At 39.7% G+C, this 13,536-nt stretch overlaps 1 protein-coding gene across 1 annotated transcript; it reads right to left on the reverse strand.

Moving 5' to 3' along the window:
• Positions 1 to 2,755: 2,755 nt before the first annotated feature.
• On the reverse strand, positions 2,756 to 7,346 carry gsc (goosecoid). Its single transcript, XM_003459632.5, has 3 exons — positions 6,819 to 7,346; positions 5,771 to 6,030; positions 2,756 to 5,140 (listed from the first exon to the last, which is right to left on the reverse strand). The coding sequence occupies exons 1-3, from the start codon at positions 7,132 to 7,134 to the stop codon at positions 4,991 to 4,993; spliced, it is 726 nt and encodes a 241-aa protein (XP_003459680.1). The 5' UTR covers positions 7,135 to 7,346; the 3' UTR covers positions 2,756 to 4,990.
• Between the last annotated feature and the right edge of the window lie 6,190 nt (positions 7,347 to 13,536).

The raw sequence follows: 13,536 nt of genomic DNA on the forward strand, positions 1-13,536 counted from the left end.
GGTCAAGGTTAGACCAAGATTTGCATAAATATTGAAAATGTAAATATGCTCTGTCAAACTAAAAAAGAAACTGACTTATTTGTAATCTTTAACTAAGCAATAATTTTTCCCTGCTCATGTGTGTGACTTTCCTAAACATAACCATGAAAACACAATGAGTTTTGGAGCTGATTTTGTATAATAGACTGATGGGATCTGGGCAGCAAACACATGCATTTCAAACCATATTTGTTGTTCTACATTACCAGGCTTAGGGTTGTCCTGATGTCATTCCTCATCATGTTTAGGCATGCTCTGATTAGTGTAAAAAAATTGATATTTGATAACTGTAAATTGTACTTTCTTAATTTACAATGTGCTTGTTTAGCTGAACATAGTGGTTTGTGTTGTGGTGTACTCATTAGTTTGAGGGTTTGTGCTCCTCTTGAAGCCAGCTGTGTTCCCTTCTTTGAACTCCAGCTTCTCTCCTGGTTGTCAAAAGACGTGATTCACAGCATCACTGCTTTTTGTGTCTAGATTGGGGCTGTCACAATATCAGATTTTCACTTCATAATTGTTGTGCTAATGTCTGTCTAAAACCTGCAAAAATAGCTCTAATACTTCCAGTCAAATTCATCTTAAACTTCATTTATTTTGTTTTGTCATTTTTTGGAAAATGAATTATACTAAAAATGCAGCATTAAACCCAAATCTTCCAAGTTCATGACTATATAAATGCATACAAACAACATAATTGCAAAATAATTTATTGTATGATCTGTTTGTCATTTTCAACTGTGCCGATATTTTTAACTACATTTTTTAACATAATGGGTATTTTTTTTTATTTTTAAAATTCCAATTCAGTATAATATAATATTGTTAAATATTATTAAAGTATTATATTTAAAGGTTAATCTTTTTGTTGTGGATGTTGAGTTTTTTGTTTGTTTTGCTGGAAAACTGAAACTTGGTCCTATTTTATGAAAAAAATGACATAATATAAGACGGGCTTCTCAGTTCTCAGAGACACCAAGAATAAATTACAGTCAGCATTATAGCAAAATGTAAACTTCATTCTTATGTAATTTGAAAGGACAAAAATTTGGGAGGGAAAAAGACATTTAATACAAAGCCATCATTTTTGCCGTGAAATCGAGCATTTCTTTTTGGACTTTGAATATCATCTGGCTCCGGAAAAGCAGCGCTTATGGTCACTGACAGAGCATAAGGATGCATGTGTGTGCTGATGTCTCTGCTTCAGGATGAGTGGCAGAGTGCCCTTTGATATGTAATATTTTAAAATGATGACATGTAATATTTTAAAATGAGAACACATGGCAAGCATTAACTCAGTAAATGTCCCAGCTAATAAAACTGCACAAACAGGATTGAGTGCCTCGAGGACTTTACCGTGTGGGTAAAAAAACACTACACAAAAAGCTGAAAAACAATATTAAGTCAGTGGGGAGAAATTGACTCAAAATGACAGACAGAGGGGCAGTATGACTCTGCACTCTGCCCGTAGTTTGTATAACACCAGTTTATTGCTCAACAACAGTAATTTACTGCTGTTGTTCACCATGTGCACAGGTGAAGGACTCCATCTATGCCAGCAATATAGCAGAGCTTGGCTGTAAGTAAAATAACACTGGCGCTGTATTAGGTTCATTATTCCTGCAAGGATCCTCAGTTCGGTCTTTTACCTGCTGACAGTTATTTGGAGTTTTAAAAGAAAGGTTAAATGTCACGATTTTTGGAATTAAGTAATCTTACCCAGTTTTAATGTTTATACAGTATATAGTTCAATTACATTTTATTTTTACCAGCTGACACCAACAGTTGTCTCCAGTCTCCAGACTGTACGATGAATATCCTATAATATTAGAGAGAAGCCCGATGTAAAAGTGTAGTGGGAGAATAATTCCTCTTTTAGAGCAAATGGTCTCTCACAGAACCAGGAGAGGCATCTGCTATGACTGGAAAAGAGAAGACAGAACAGCAAACAGAACAAAACACAAATTAGAGAAAGTAGATGAATGTTAATGACAAATAATTGGGTTTCATCGTTAGAAATCCTCAAAACTATATCTGCCTTTAAATAAAGTAACTCATGCAACATCAGCTGTACTTCAGTCCTCAGTGAATGAAACACCTTTGTTTTAATAGTAATTCTCCTTTAAAATGGTGTCAGAAGGATGATCAGTCGATTGATCGATTGATCGTCGAGTCTGCAATCAATCATGTTCATGAAAAAACACCACAGACACTTTGCAGTGTGGTGGACACTCACCTCTGAATAACGACAGCGTACAGTGTGACGGTCAGGCAGCAAATCTGCAGAGCTCTGATAAAAATACAATTTATAAGACAGAAATAATGTACTTAAGAACTGGTTCATCTGCTCTAACTCAATGTGTCATTGTTGCTGTGCTAGGATTTATATTACAACAGAACTTACATGCAACAGGAGTCTTTACCTCTAGTATGCCATCGAGACTACATTTTCCAATGCATTTTAAACAGCAGCTCATAACAATATTTATCTTTTACTGTAAACAGCTAAAGAGGTGGGTAACACCCTTTCATTAGAAACACTTAATAAAGCAAATTTGAAATTTCACATACACACATGCAAACGCTTTAATAAAGGGTACAACACAAAAACTGTGTGAATTTTTGTTTTTAATAAATCTGAGTCAAATTTGAGATGCCACCTTTCTATGAAGATAATGAGCATTATGACCTAACAGCAATCACAAGCAGTCTTTTCTGTGTGGATTTCAAAGTTTTAATAGCTTTTAGAAGGCCATCACTGTACATAAACACAAACTTTCAGGAATATAGAAGCTGAACTACTCATGAATATACTTTTATTCATGTAAGATTTAACAGTTGATACAAAAGTGTCAGTTTACACGTGATTTTTTTCCAATACAAATGAGCAACCAGCTAAAGTAAAAAACCAGCAAAGTATATTTCTACTCCTCAACACTGATAGTCCACATCTGCTGAAATCTGCTCTGAAGCGACAGACAAAATTCTTTCAAAAGATGTGAACAGAACTCACTGCAACATGTGTGAGCGCTGTTCTGGTTACTGTAAAGGTGAGAACATGTGACCAACTGATTCATTTTCATCCATGAAAGAGTCATGAATAATACCTAAAGATGATCGCTCAGAATCATAGACCCAAACCAAACCAGCACATCAGAACCTGCAGAACTTGCCAGGCTTCATCTGTGAGCATACTGGAGTGTCCGGGTCACTTAATTTTTTTGCCTCCAACTGAAAAATGTGAAAAGAGTAATAGCCAGCGCAACACGGTTGTTAGTATTATTATTATTATTGTTTTTATTATTATTATTATTATTATTACTACTAATAATAATAATTAGATTTGTATAGTCTCTTTCAAGAACCCCGAGGACGATTTATACAACAGTAGAAAAAGAAAAGAAAAGAAAAGAAAAGAAAGAAAAGAAAAGAAAAAAGAAAAGAAAAGAAAAGAAAAAAGGCTAAAGGTTGAGGGTTTTGTTGAAGAGGTGAGTTTTGAGAAGTCCATTTTGATATAGACTTGCGACTTTAAAGACAGTGTATGTCCCACACGTGTTTGAAAACAACAGAAAGATGAATCCGATTTTAGGGCTGATTCCACTTGTATCGAAAAATTAAGTTGCAATTGCGAAAGCGTGGAGGCTCGGACCCAATTCATTTATCTGGCCACTTTTATTTTTATGTATATTTCTTTAATGAATCACTATACTTAGCTGTGTGTTTACTGCATTGGTTTATGGATGCAATCACATTGCCCGCTATATTATAATCACGTGATCTTTATCTCATATGTGGCATTTCTGACCTTGATGCTGTGTTTATCAGCAGCTGCATTTGCTCATGTTTGCTCACTCTAAACGACATGAGGAGCTCAATGTGAGCTGAGTCATGTACCTGGGGGAAATAATCGAGAGGGAGCCATAAAGAGCGCAAATGTGAAGGCTTTGTAAAAAATAAAAAAAATAAATAAATAACATAAAAATATTTTTTTTACAATGTCTATACATTGTCTAGCTGCAGTGTGTTTAAGTATACATATACTTAAACACACTGCAGCTAGCGTCCATACCTTCTCTTTGCTCGGTGTCTCTTTGCTTCTTTGTTTCCAGATCTGCTGAGCGGGCCAAACGTTTCTGGACTGACTGTTGTTGTGCCAATGATATTAAACGTACCAAGTTTTTTTTTCTTGTTTGTTTTCTCCACGGTTTCCATTTAAAATGATCGACCTGACCTATCTAACCTGTCCTGTTCTGATTTGTCTTTTTTAATTAATTGCCCAAAAGATGTTTCAAACAAACCCCAAATCGTCAGCGGGACATAAAAGAGCCACCGTTCAGGTCTGATAACAATAAAATCATCTTTCATTTCATTTACTTTCACATAAAGGCTTTTATCTGTGGAGGCCCGCAGCAGCTATTCTCGCTGACGTTTTAGAAGAAAAGAAAAAAACAAAAAACAGAACGTTCGTTTTCTTCGCCCGTCCTGCGCTATATTTCACAGCTTGTTTACAAGCCGTTTTCAGACTGTGGTTCTGTCGCGGAGCGCAGAATGAAAGCGCACACTGTTTAAATGAGCGCACATTTCTGTCCTTTAAACGCTTCTCTTATTTTTGCCAAAGACAAAAGAACAGAAGAGGCTTTCACACTTTCACAATTTTACAAATTGAAATAATAATAATAGAATTACAACATTTAATATCCATGAAAATGTCACATATAGAGAACATCACGATATATTCACACGTCAGTCAGTTCAGAGGGCGTCTCATCCCTGTGTGTGAAACATTACAAAAGCAGCTTAAATTAAATATAAATAACGGACACAGTCAATAATAAAATGTAGATATATATATACAACTGTGCAACATGGCAACACCACACCACCACAATGTCTCGGGGTCCACATCGATTTCCACGGGACAAGCCGATGAGGGCGTGTTAGGTCCGCTCTGTTATCAGCTGTCCGAGTCCACCTCGCTCTTACTCTCTTCGGGTTTGTCCGCGGACGTTTTGTTGGATTTGTTCCATTTCTGAGAGTTCTCTGATTCTTCTGATGAAGACCTTTTCTGCCTCCTCCACTTCGCGCGTCTGTTTTTGAACCACACCTGCGTGACAGAGAGAGAGCACACTTTGAACGTGTCTGTGTGGCGACTGATGCCGAGCACGGCCACAGCTCAGCCACACAGGGCAGTGTCTCTGGCCCCTTATTCCCAATCTATTGTTTTCATCAGATTATTATAACTATGATGATGATGATGATTGTTTTTGTTGTTGTTACTATTATTATTGTTGTTGTTTTGTTTTGTTTTGTTTTTGCTTTGAAGCAGTGTTACTTGCTGCACATTGTAGGTGAGCATCGACATTGTTTTCAGAATCAGGGCAGAAGATAAACTGTTGCAAACAGCAACATTTAATAAAATTGAATTCAATGACATTTCTGTTCAATATTACACAACCTCTACCATACTGATTTTTGTGAATTTTGTTGAAGCAACAAAAAAAGATAATAATGATAATAATAATAATGATGATGATGATGATGATGATGATAATAATAATAATAATAATAATAATAATAATAAAGGGAGCAAACTTTAATTACTATTATTACATACTACTACTACTAATAATAATAATAATAATAAATTGAGCGCGTGTCAGACAGGTTTAAGAACTCACTGCACGTGAAAGTGTGTTTATGGGTGAAGTGAACGTTTTGAAAGAAGATAGCTGACCTCGACCTTCTCCTCGCGGAGGTGGACCTTGCGGGCAAGTTGTTCGCGAGTGCCGACGTCCGGGTACTTGGTTTCTTGGAAGAGGCCCTCCAGAGCCTCGAGCTGCTCGTCCGTGAAGATGGTGCGGTGCCTTCGCTTCCTGCGGCAGTGCAGCTGGTTGAGGAGCTGCAGCTCGGTCCGCGACAGGCTGCTCATATTCATGTAGGACATCATCTGGTGGGGCACCGGAGAGATCAGCACCGATCCCGGGCTGTCGTAGCCTGCATGACGGACAGACAGCACACATCATGGCTGGGTGGAAATCCTATATATATACTCAGTTTTTTGGCGTATTAAAAAACAGTCCGTTTTTTATTACAAAACAAAACAAGTAAAATTAAACATAAAATAAAATAAAATAAAATAAAATAAAATAAAATAAAATAAAATAAAATAATAAAATAAAATAAAATAAAATAAAATAAAATGTGGAAGAGGCTGTTTTATGCATGACAGAATGTGTGGAAACACCAAAACAGATCCCAGCGCTGGAAAAGCTCAGCTCCAGTCTTTCCTGTATTCAAAGTTAAGCTCGCGCACGTGCCTGAGCGCTTCTGCTTCGTGTGTATGAATCCAGAACAGGTCGGTGATATTCGTCCTGACTGCGAAACAGCAGCGACAGTAATGTCTCACAAAAAAACTTTACACGTGAACATTTCGCGAGTTTGTGCAAAGCTTTGAGATGCAGTCTGGAGTCTGAAATCATTTTACAAACGCATATTTCAGGTGTGTTTACACTGAATCTTAATTGTAAGATAGTGCACGCAAGCGACGGTTGAAATATTACTCATGATTTTAATTAATTAGTATTAATAACGAATAATTACTTCACGGTGGAATTACGCGCGTTGACCTGGAGGCTGCGGGCCTCTGGCCTGGAAGCTACTTTGCTCCACAGATGCTTTCTCTGAGAAATACAGAGTGATAGGAAAAGAAAAGTTCCCGTGGCAGATCCTTCACTACGTGGGTCTAAGCTGAGTCTGTGACACTCTGTGACTGGCCGTGTTACCTGTGGGGATGCAGGGGCACTGTTGCGGGCTGAGGCCGGGCACGGAGCCGCAGCACGGGGGCCCTGCCCCGGCGCCCTGGACGTGCAGCTGGCTGTAGTAGTAGCCGTTATATCCGATCCTGCTCCCGCTCACGGGCTGCACCGGGGGGGCCACGGGCCCGCACGTGGCTGAATACAGTCCGTTGTAGTCGGTGTAGAGAGAATCCGTCAGGCCGGCGGACAGCACCACCGGGCCGCTCCGGTGCAGCAGCAGCGGCTCCTTACAGCTCGGCCGAGCGGACAGGATGCTGTCGATGCTGAACATCCCGGCGGGCATCACACCGGTGTACGGCGGGAACTCTCCGAAAAGTGGGAAGCAGTTGTGTCGGTGAGCGTCCTGGACTGACGGGATTCCGTGCTCCGGGAGAACGTAAGCTACAACTGCGTCATCGCGGCTCCGGGACTCGTGTGTGCTCTCTCTCTCTGCTGGAGAATACGGACAGAAGGTTTGGGGGGACCGCCTGAGTCCGGGGCTGTTCTTATACGCTGCTGACGTCACAGCAACGAGTCTCCTTGCGCTCAGCGTGTTGCGTGAACGCGCCACAGAGCTGTGTATTGAATTAATTCAATTAAGATAATCCAGAGTGTTTGCAGACTTTTAGAAACGTGTCACTGGGCCGCGGGGGCTCTTCCTACAGAGTAATCCGATTAACGCGGTGTCAGCGAGACTTTGTGCAGGACATCACAGCAGCGCTTACAGGCCGCTTCAACAGGCCCGTCAGCACAGATCAAAGTCCTCATAAAACCAGTGCATCGGTCTCCGTGAGCTCTTCCCATCACTCTGGACACTCTGACATCATTACTGGCTCAAAGCAAGAAAACTGCTAATGCTCGAGCAGTGAGCAGACATGACAGTTATTTTGTTGCTCATTAATATCTATCACTAATGGCCCATTTAGGACTGCTTAACAACAAAGAAGCCGTTAGATTAACAATCCGTGCGCATGAGCGCGGTGAAAGCGCGACCGGGGCTTTTACCTGTTTCCTCCTCTGCTTTCCTACATGACTAAATTAAAATGATGTCGCCCTGAAACAGGCTGTATTAAAGGTGGGGGGCATCTCATAATCCACCATCGCTGTTCCGTGAGCAGGGGGAGCAGGTCAGCGCCTTTCCTCCACAGTTGTCTTTCTTTCCCCCTGACCGGGCGAAGATAACGGCCCATTATCGCTTCCATTCAGTGAAGGGGAACTTATTGCGTATTTACATGGCTAATCAACATGGACTTAGCGATCGGGAAAGGGGCGCTGGCTGCTGCAGAGGAACGTGGATTCCAGCTCAGACCTTAATGGGACGATGATTGCATTTAACACTCTACAGGGTGTTCACACATGCTGCTGTCAGGCGGCCAGATAAGCATGAGCAGTGAAGATACGAAGGTGATTAGCACTGTGTGGCCGCACAGTTTACACACAAGCTCTGTTCTAAGTTAACACTCCTCTTACCTGCAGGCCAGCCGTCATATTGTTTTTACAGCATTTTAAAAATGTGGTTGAAATTCCCCTGTACATGTCAGCCTGTTTCGGAAAAACCTGCACGTTTCTTTTTCATTTTTTTTTATTTTTAACATTTTTAAAATTGTTTGAAATATCGGGTGGAATAAAAAAAAATCTTTCCTTATTTTTTTTTTATTTTTGAGTAGCTGAATTTAAGATAATTGATTTATTATCTCTAACCTTCTGCTACGAGATTTCTCTGAAAGAGATATTCCGTTGAAACCTCTGTGCACAGGGATAGGCATGATGGCTTTTCTGTAAGGTAAAAACAAGTCGAGTAAAGTGTCGAAAAATGCAAAGAAAATGCGTTAATCACTCAGTGTCATTTTAAACACAGTTTGTGATGACAGCGGCATTTTTCCTTTCTTTTGTCACATTGTATTTGGACGTTTTTGGGGGGCCGTGTGTGTCTCTCTCTTCTTTGCTTTGACAGTTTTGCAAAAATCGTGAAAGCTAAGCGCGCTGCTGCCAGCCCTCAGCAGGCTCAGTGCCGGAGACGCTGACTCTGTCCGTTCCGCTGCAGCCTGACCTTTAAACTACAACCTGCTGCACTGAGGACACTGTTTCACAGATAAGTGCACGGCAGCACTCTGAACCAACAACCCCCAAACTGCATCTTATTTTATAAAAATAAAATCCCTCTTTTATCCATAATGAAGCTCTTTCAAAGCTTTTGCTTCCGTTTCATCCCGCTGCAGCATGTATGGGAAATTCGAAGTATGACACTTGATCTGAAAACTATCAGCCATGTGACCAAAACAAAGCGAACCGTAGATAGGAGCCGATGTGGACACGGGGATGTTCACAGGACAAAGACTAAATTTACTCTGTTCTTTATCACGCGTTCACGAGCAGTGTGCAGTGTCAGGCCTTCGGTATGATTGTGGTTATTACATATATACAGTATAAGAAGCAAAAGATGATTTTTTTAGTTTTTAAAAAATACATAAAAATGCATTACTCATCTACATTCCAGATGAAAAAAAAATTCAAGTGGATGTTGGTTGATTTGACACATTTTGATTTTGTGTGCAGTGGGAAATCAATGTGACTTTTTTGGGTCTGGAAACACGCTCCCGCGGCTGAAAGCCTTTTCTGTAATACAGTCACACTCTGATTCTAGCTCAGAGAAGACCGAGAGAGAGCAAAACAGGACCATGTGCTGTTATTATTTTCACATTTCTTTCTATATTTCTACTTCCAAGTGGCAGTGAAAGCAACGAGTCAAAAGGGATTGACACAAAACGAAATGTCCATTTGAAATTAAAAGCCGTTGAAAAGCACCGTGAAGGCAGCACTTACAGGTGAATAGAAGCGTCAATCAGGCTGCAGATGGAAGCTGAAGAAGACTCACAAAGCTGCAATAGCAGATGCATCTTTATATATCAGAGCTCTGATCTTTAAAACCTGCTTAAACAGGGTAAATAAAAACAAACTTGTTAATGCTTCCCTCCAAGAGGTGATAAATAATGTATATACCTTTATATATGGTACATATATTTATTACTTTTAGATTAACCATTTTTATATTTTGCTTGTTGCACGTTATTGTATTTTGCACAACTCTGTTGCTTGTGAAGCTTGCACACAAGAATTTCACTCGCATGTACTGTACCAGTGTACCTGCACATGTGATGTGACAATAAAGGTGATTTGATTTGATTTGATTTTGATTTGAAATATATGATAAATATATGCTGAGTAATTACGTTATCAGAAAACTAGAATAGATAGATAGATAGATAGATAGATAGATAGATAGATAGATAGATAGATAGATAGATAGATAGATAGTGGGGCATGGGCTTAGGACCCCGTGGCCAGGACATCCTGGGCACCTTTGGGTCCTGGAGTGTGGTGCATCTCAGTCTGGGCCTTGTTTCAGTCCATCTCAGACTGGGATCCAGGAAGTTTGGAGGATGGGTCAGCTTGAGCCGTTTATTGCATTCCTCAAACTGTCTATGTGTTGTTTTTGTCCTGGTGAAGGAAACCACTCGGTCTGCAACAATTTGTGTGGTTTCAAACAGAGTTTTGGGGGTGGTGTGTGTTAAAGTAGCCACATGAAGGTAAGAAACCCACTGTAGTGTAATAACAAGGTCATCAGTGTTGTTCAGTTCTTGTGGCATATCAGTGTATATTACTCCCGTTGCACTGTATATACCGTTACTCTACCAAAACTGTATAAATCATAAAATGAAAAATTATTGTGTACATTACTGTAAACAGCATTGCATAAGTGATGTGAATTCAAAGAAAAATGCATAAATAAACCTAAAAAACACACATAGTACCAGCATTAACAAATGAATGTTATAGAATGTGTGTGTGTGTGCATGATTGAATTTACTTGGATTTTATTTAAAAGGAAACTGAAAACTAGATTAACAGACCTCCTTCACATTCATCAATTCACAGACTCAACTACCCCCAACACACACACACACACACACACACACACACACACACACACACACACACACACACACACACACACACACACATATTTACAAATGTACATGTCAGATCTGTCATGTAGAGTCTGGTTCCTGTTGTCAGATCAGGGATCCACGATGGAACCCATGTGTTTCTAAGAACCACTTGCTAGGTTCAAGGAGGCAGCCCACCCTTCCTCTGTTCATCATTCCCACCACCACCCCATGCAAACCATCTTTTGCTCAAAGCAAACCACAAAGTGCCCGTAACCTGACCACAAATTTAATATCTGCCTCACACATGAAAGGGCACAAATCACAAAATGTCATTTTGTTCAGCACTCATTTTCTTCTCACATGAGCTTCAAGTAAGTTGCAAACACAATAATCCTTTCACAAAAAGGCCAGCCTACTAGAAAAAAAAGTGATGAATGATGCTTCCCGACAATCCAGTCTCCAGACAAATGTGCAATTCACTTTTTGCTTTGTGTTGCATGAATTGAAATCATGTAAATTTTTTTGTCAAACAACGTCACAAATATGAGCTGAAGCCATTAAATGGATCCCAACAACCCTGCAGTGCAGAGAGTGCAGTGCATGCAGAGTTTTATACAAAACTGCTCAGACAAAATACCACATCATTTACATCCCAGCCAAATCCATCCATTCATCCGCCCACTTATCCCAGCTGTCACTGAGCAAAGAGCAGCGAGATGCACACTGAACAGGTCAGCTGTCATTGCAAGGCTAACAGACCATCATTTAGTCTCACATTAATAATTGTGCACAACTACCAGTTAACCTGACCATGTGTGATGCACTGTCATGTATAAAAAGTGTGATGAGTATATAATTCAATCTAACAAAAACAAAATAATTCATAGTTAAATATGATGGAAATTTTAATACAGTGTATGATAACAATTAAAAATACAACCAGGGTAAAGTCCATCTGCATGGGTTTTAAAATGTCTGACTATGGTGACTCCTAGTGGTAGTGTGACAGTATGATGACTTAGATTTGTAAAAAGCACAGTGAGCCCTTCATTATTCAGCCTGGGATTTATGGTGTAGTTTCTAAACATTTATGTCATGTTTCTGAATGCATGGTGCCATTTTCAGTTCAGAGTAAAGAGATTCAAAAAGTTTTCAAAGTAAAGGAGCATAAGCAGTAAGTATCTTTGGAGTATTTTAAAAGCACATAGATACAAATTTCATTGTAATTTGTTATTTTAAGTAGTAACAAATACCTTCAAGATCTTTTATAGGAAAAACAATAATATTTCCCTTTCTTAAATTATAATGAAACAGGGGTGGGCTGTATCTCCCATTCCTAGATTGTAATTACTCATTACTCATGTAGGCTATATCACAGAGTAGCCCGACCACTCTTAATTACACTGTAGTTTAAACATTAAACATTATTTGGGGTGCAGACTGTAACACACTTGAGTTGTGTGGTGGGAAGCTTCCAAAAGGAGGTGCTTTGTTGTGCCCTCTCACTGGAATGTGACAGTACTGAAGGTAAATGATACAGACCTGATCACAGTTGTATTATTGTTAGCATAACTTATAAATATCTGGACAGACTCTGGCCTTTACCATTTGAATGTATGTATTTTGTAGCATCTGCCAAATGCTGCCATTCAGGACAGCTACTTTCAGTTGTGTTGTATTGTCAGTGTGTCTGAAAATAGCACAGATACAAAAACAGGAGCTACAGTATAAAAAGTGTTCCCATTAAAGATGTCCACAAAGGGGAAATTTAAAGGTTTAACATGTTTTTCTATTCATTTTTCAGCATGGGTTAGAGGTGAAAACAAACAAATTAGTGTTTTATTTTCTTTTGTTTGAGTCAAAGATACCTTGAAAGCATTTAAGTTCGTCTCAGGCTTGGATTGATTTTCCTGTGAACACTTGTCAACAGCTGGCAGCGGCAAGAGCTCAGGTTTTAGGTGCACATGAATATACACAGTATTCAAAGACAGGGTGAATGCAAACATGTCTATTTCCAAAATGGTAGCATGGTACCTGCTATTGAGCCCTCGCCTGTGTCCAGTCATTTTCTACTTAAATGGTTTCAATTCAGTGCTAACGTCATGCTGTCAGAGGACAGAAATGGCCTGGCCGCTCTCTTTCAGCAGTCATCAATCATTCATTATAACTAGAATCCATCAACCAATCCCGGTAATTACTGATTACTGGCAGCCAGTCATATGGAGGGATCAAGGAAACACACACACACACACACACACACACACACACACACGCACACACACACACACACACACACACACTGCTATCTGACTGTGTGTCGTGTCAGGAATCAGAAACACATTTGCACATTAGAAGGTCTGAAACATGCGCTCCGACTCCCCCCTCTTTTCAAAGAGGTGCTACTTAACACACTTTGGAATTATAAGAAATTCAAATCAGCTCTACAGGCTGTGGCAGGAACATAATGGAACCTAGAATTATTCTATCAAAACAAGCCAGAATAGATGCAGCCAGGATGGATTGAACACACTAGAATTTAAACCTCAGGCCTGTCTTAACACAGCACGGCAAAGTACTTTCAGATGTCTTCCAGTGTTCCACATGGAATTGTCATGGCAATGTCACCTACACTTCCATCACATCTGCCATTACAATATGCATTTCACTTCATGACACTTTTTTGTAATCCACAGGTTTCCTCCTATGATCATATGAAGTGTGTGGTCTTATAAAGATTTGCCAAACACAAAACTATT

This window comes from Oreochromis niloticus, linkage group LG19 (genome assembly GCF_001858045.2).
Source record: "Oreochromis niloticus isolate F11D_XX linkage group LG19, O_niloticus_UMD_NMBU, whole genome shotgun sequence".
Classification (NCBI taxonomy): Eukaryota; Metazoa; Chordata; class Actinopteri; order Cichliformes; family Cichlidae; genus Oreochromis; species Oreochromis niloticus.

What these genes read in the sequence shown, in the direction of transcription:
- gsc (XM_003459632.5), bottom strand. Translation starts at nt 7,134, where the DNA reads ATGCCCGCCGGGATGTTCAGCATCGACAGCATCCTGTCCGCTCGGCCG. An exon ending in GTGCCCCTGCATCCCCACAG is followed by an intron (nt 6,031 to 6,818) that starts GTAACACGGCCA and finishes TCCGTCATGCAG; the next exon opens with GCTACGACAGCCCGGGATCG. An exon ending in TCCGCGAGGAGAAGGTCGAG is followed by an intron (nt 5,141 to 5,770) that starts GTCAGCTATCTT and finishes TCTGTCACGCAG; the next exon opens with GTGTGGTTCAAAAACAGACG.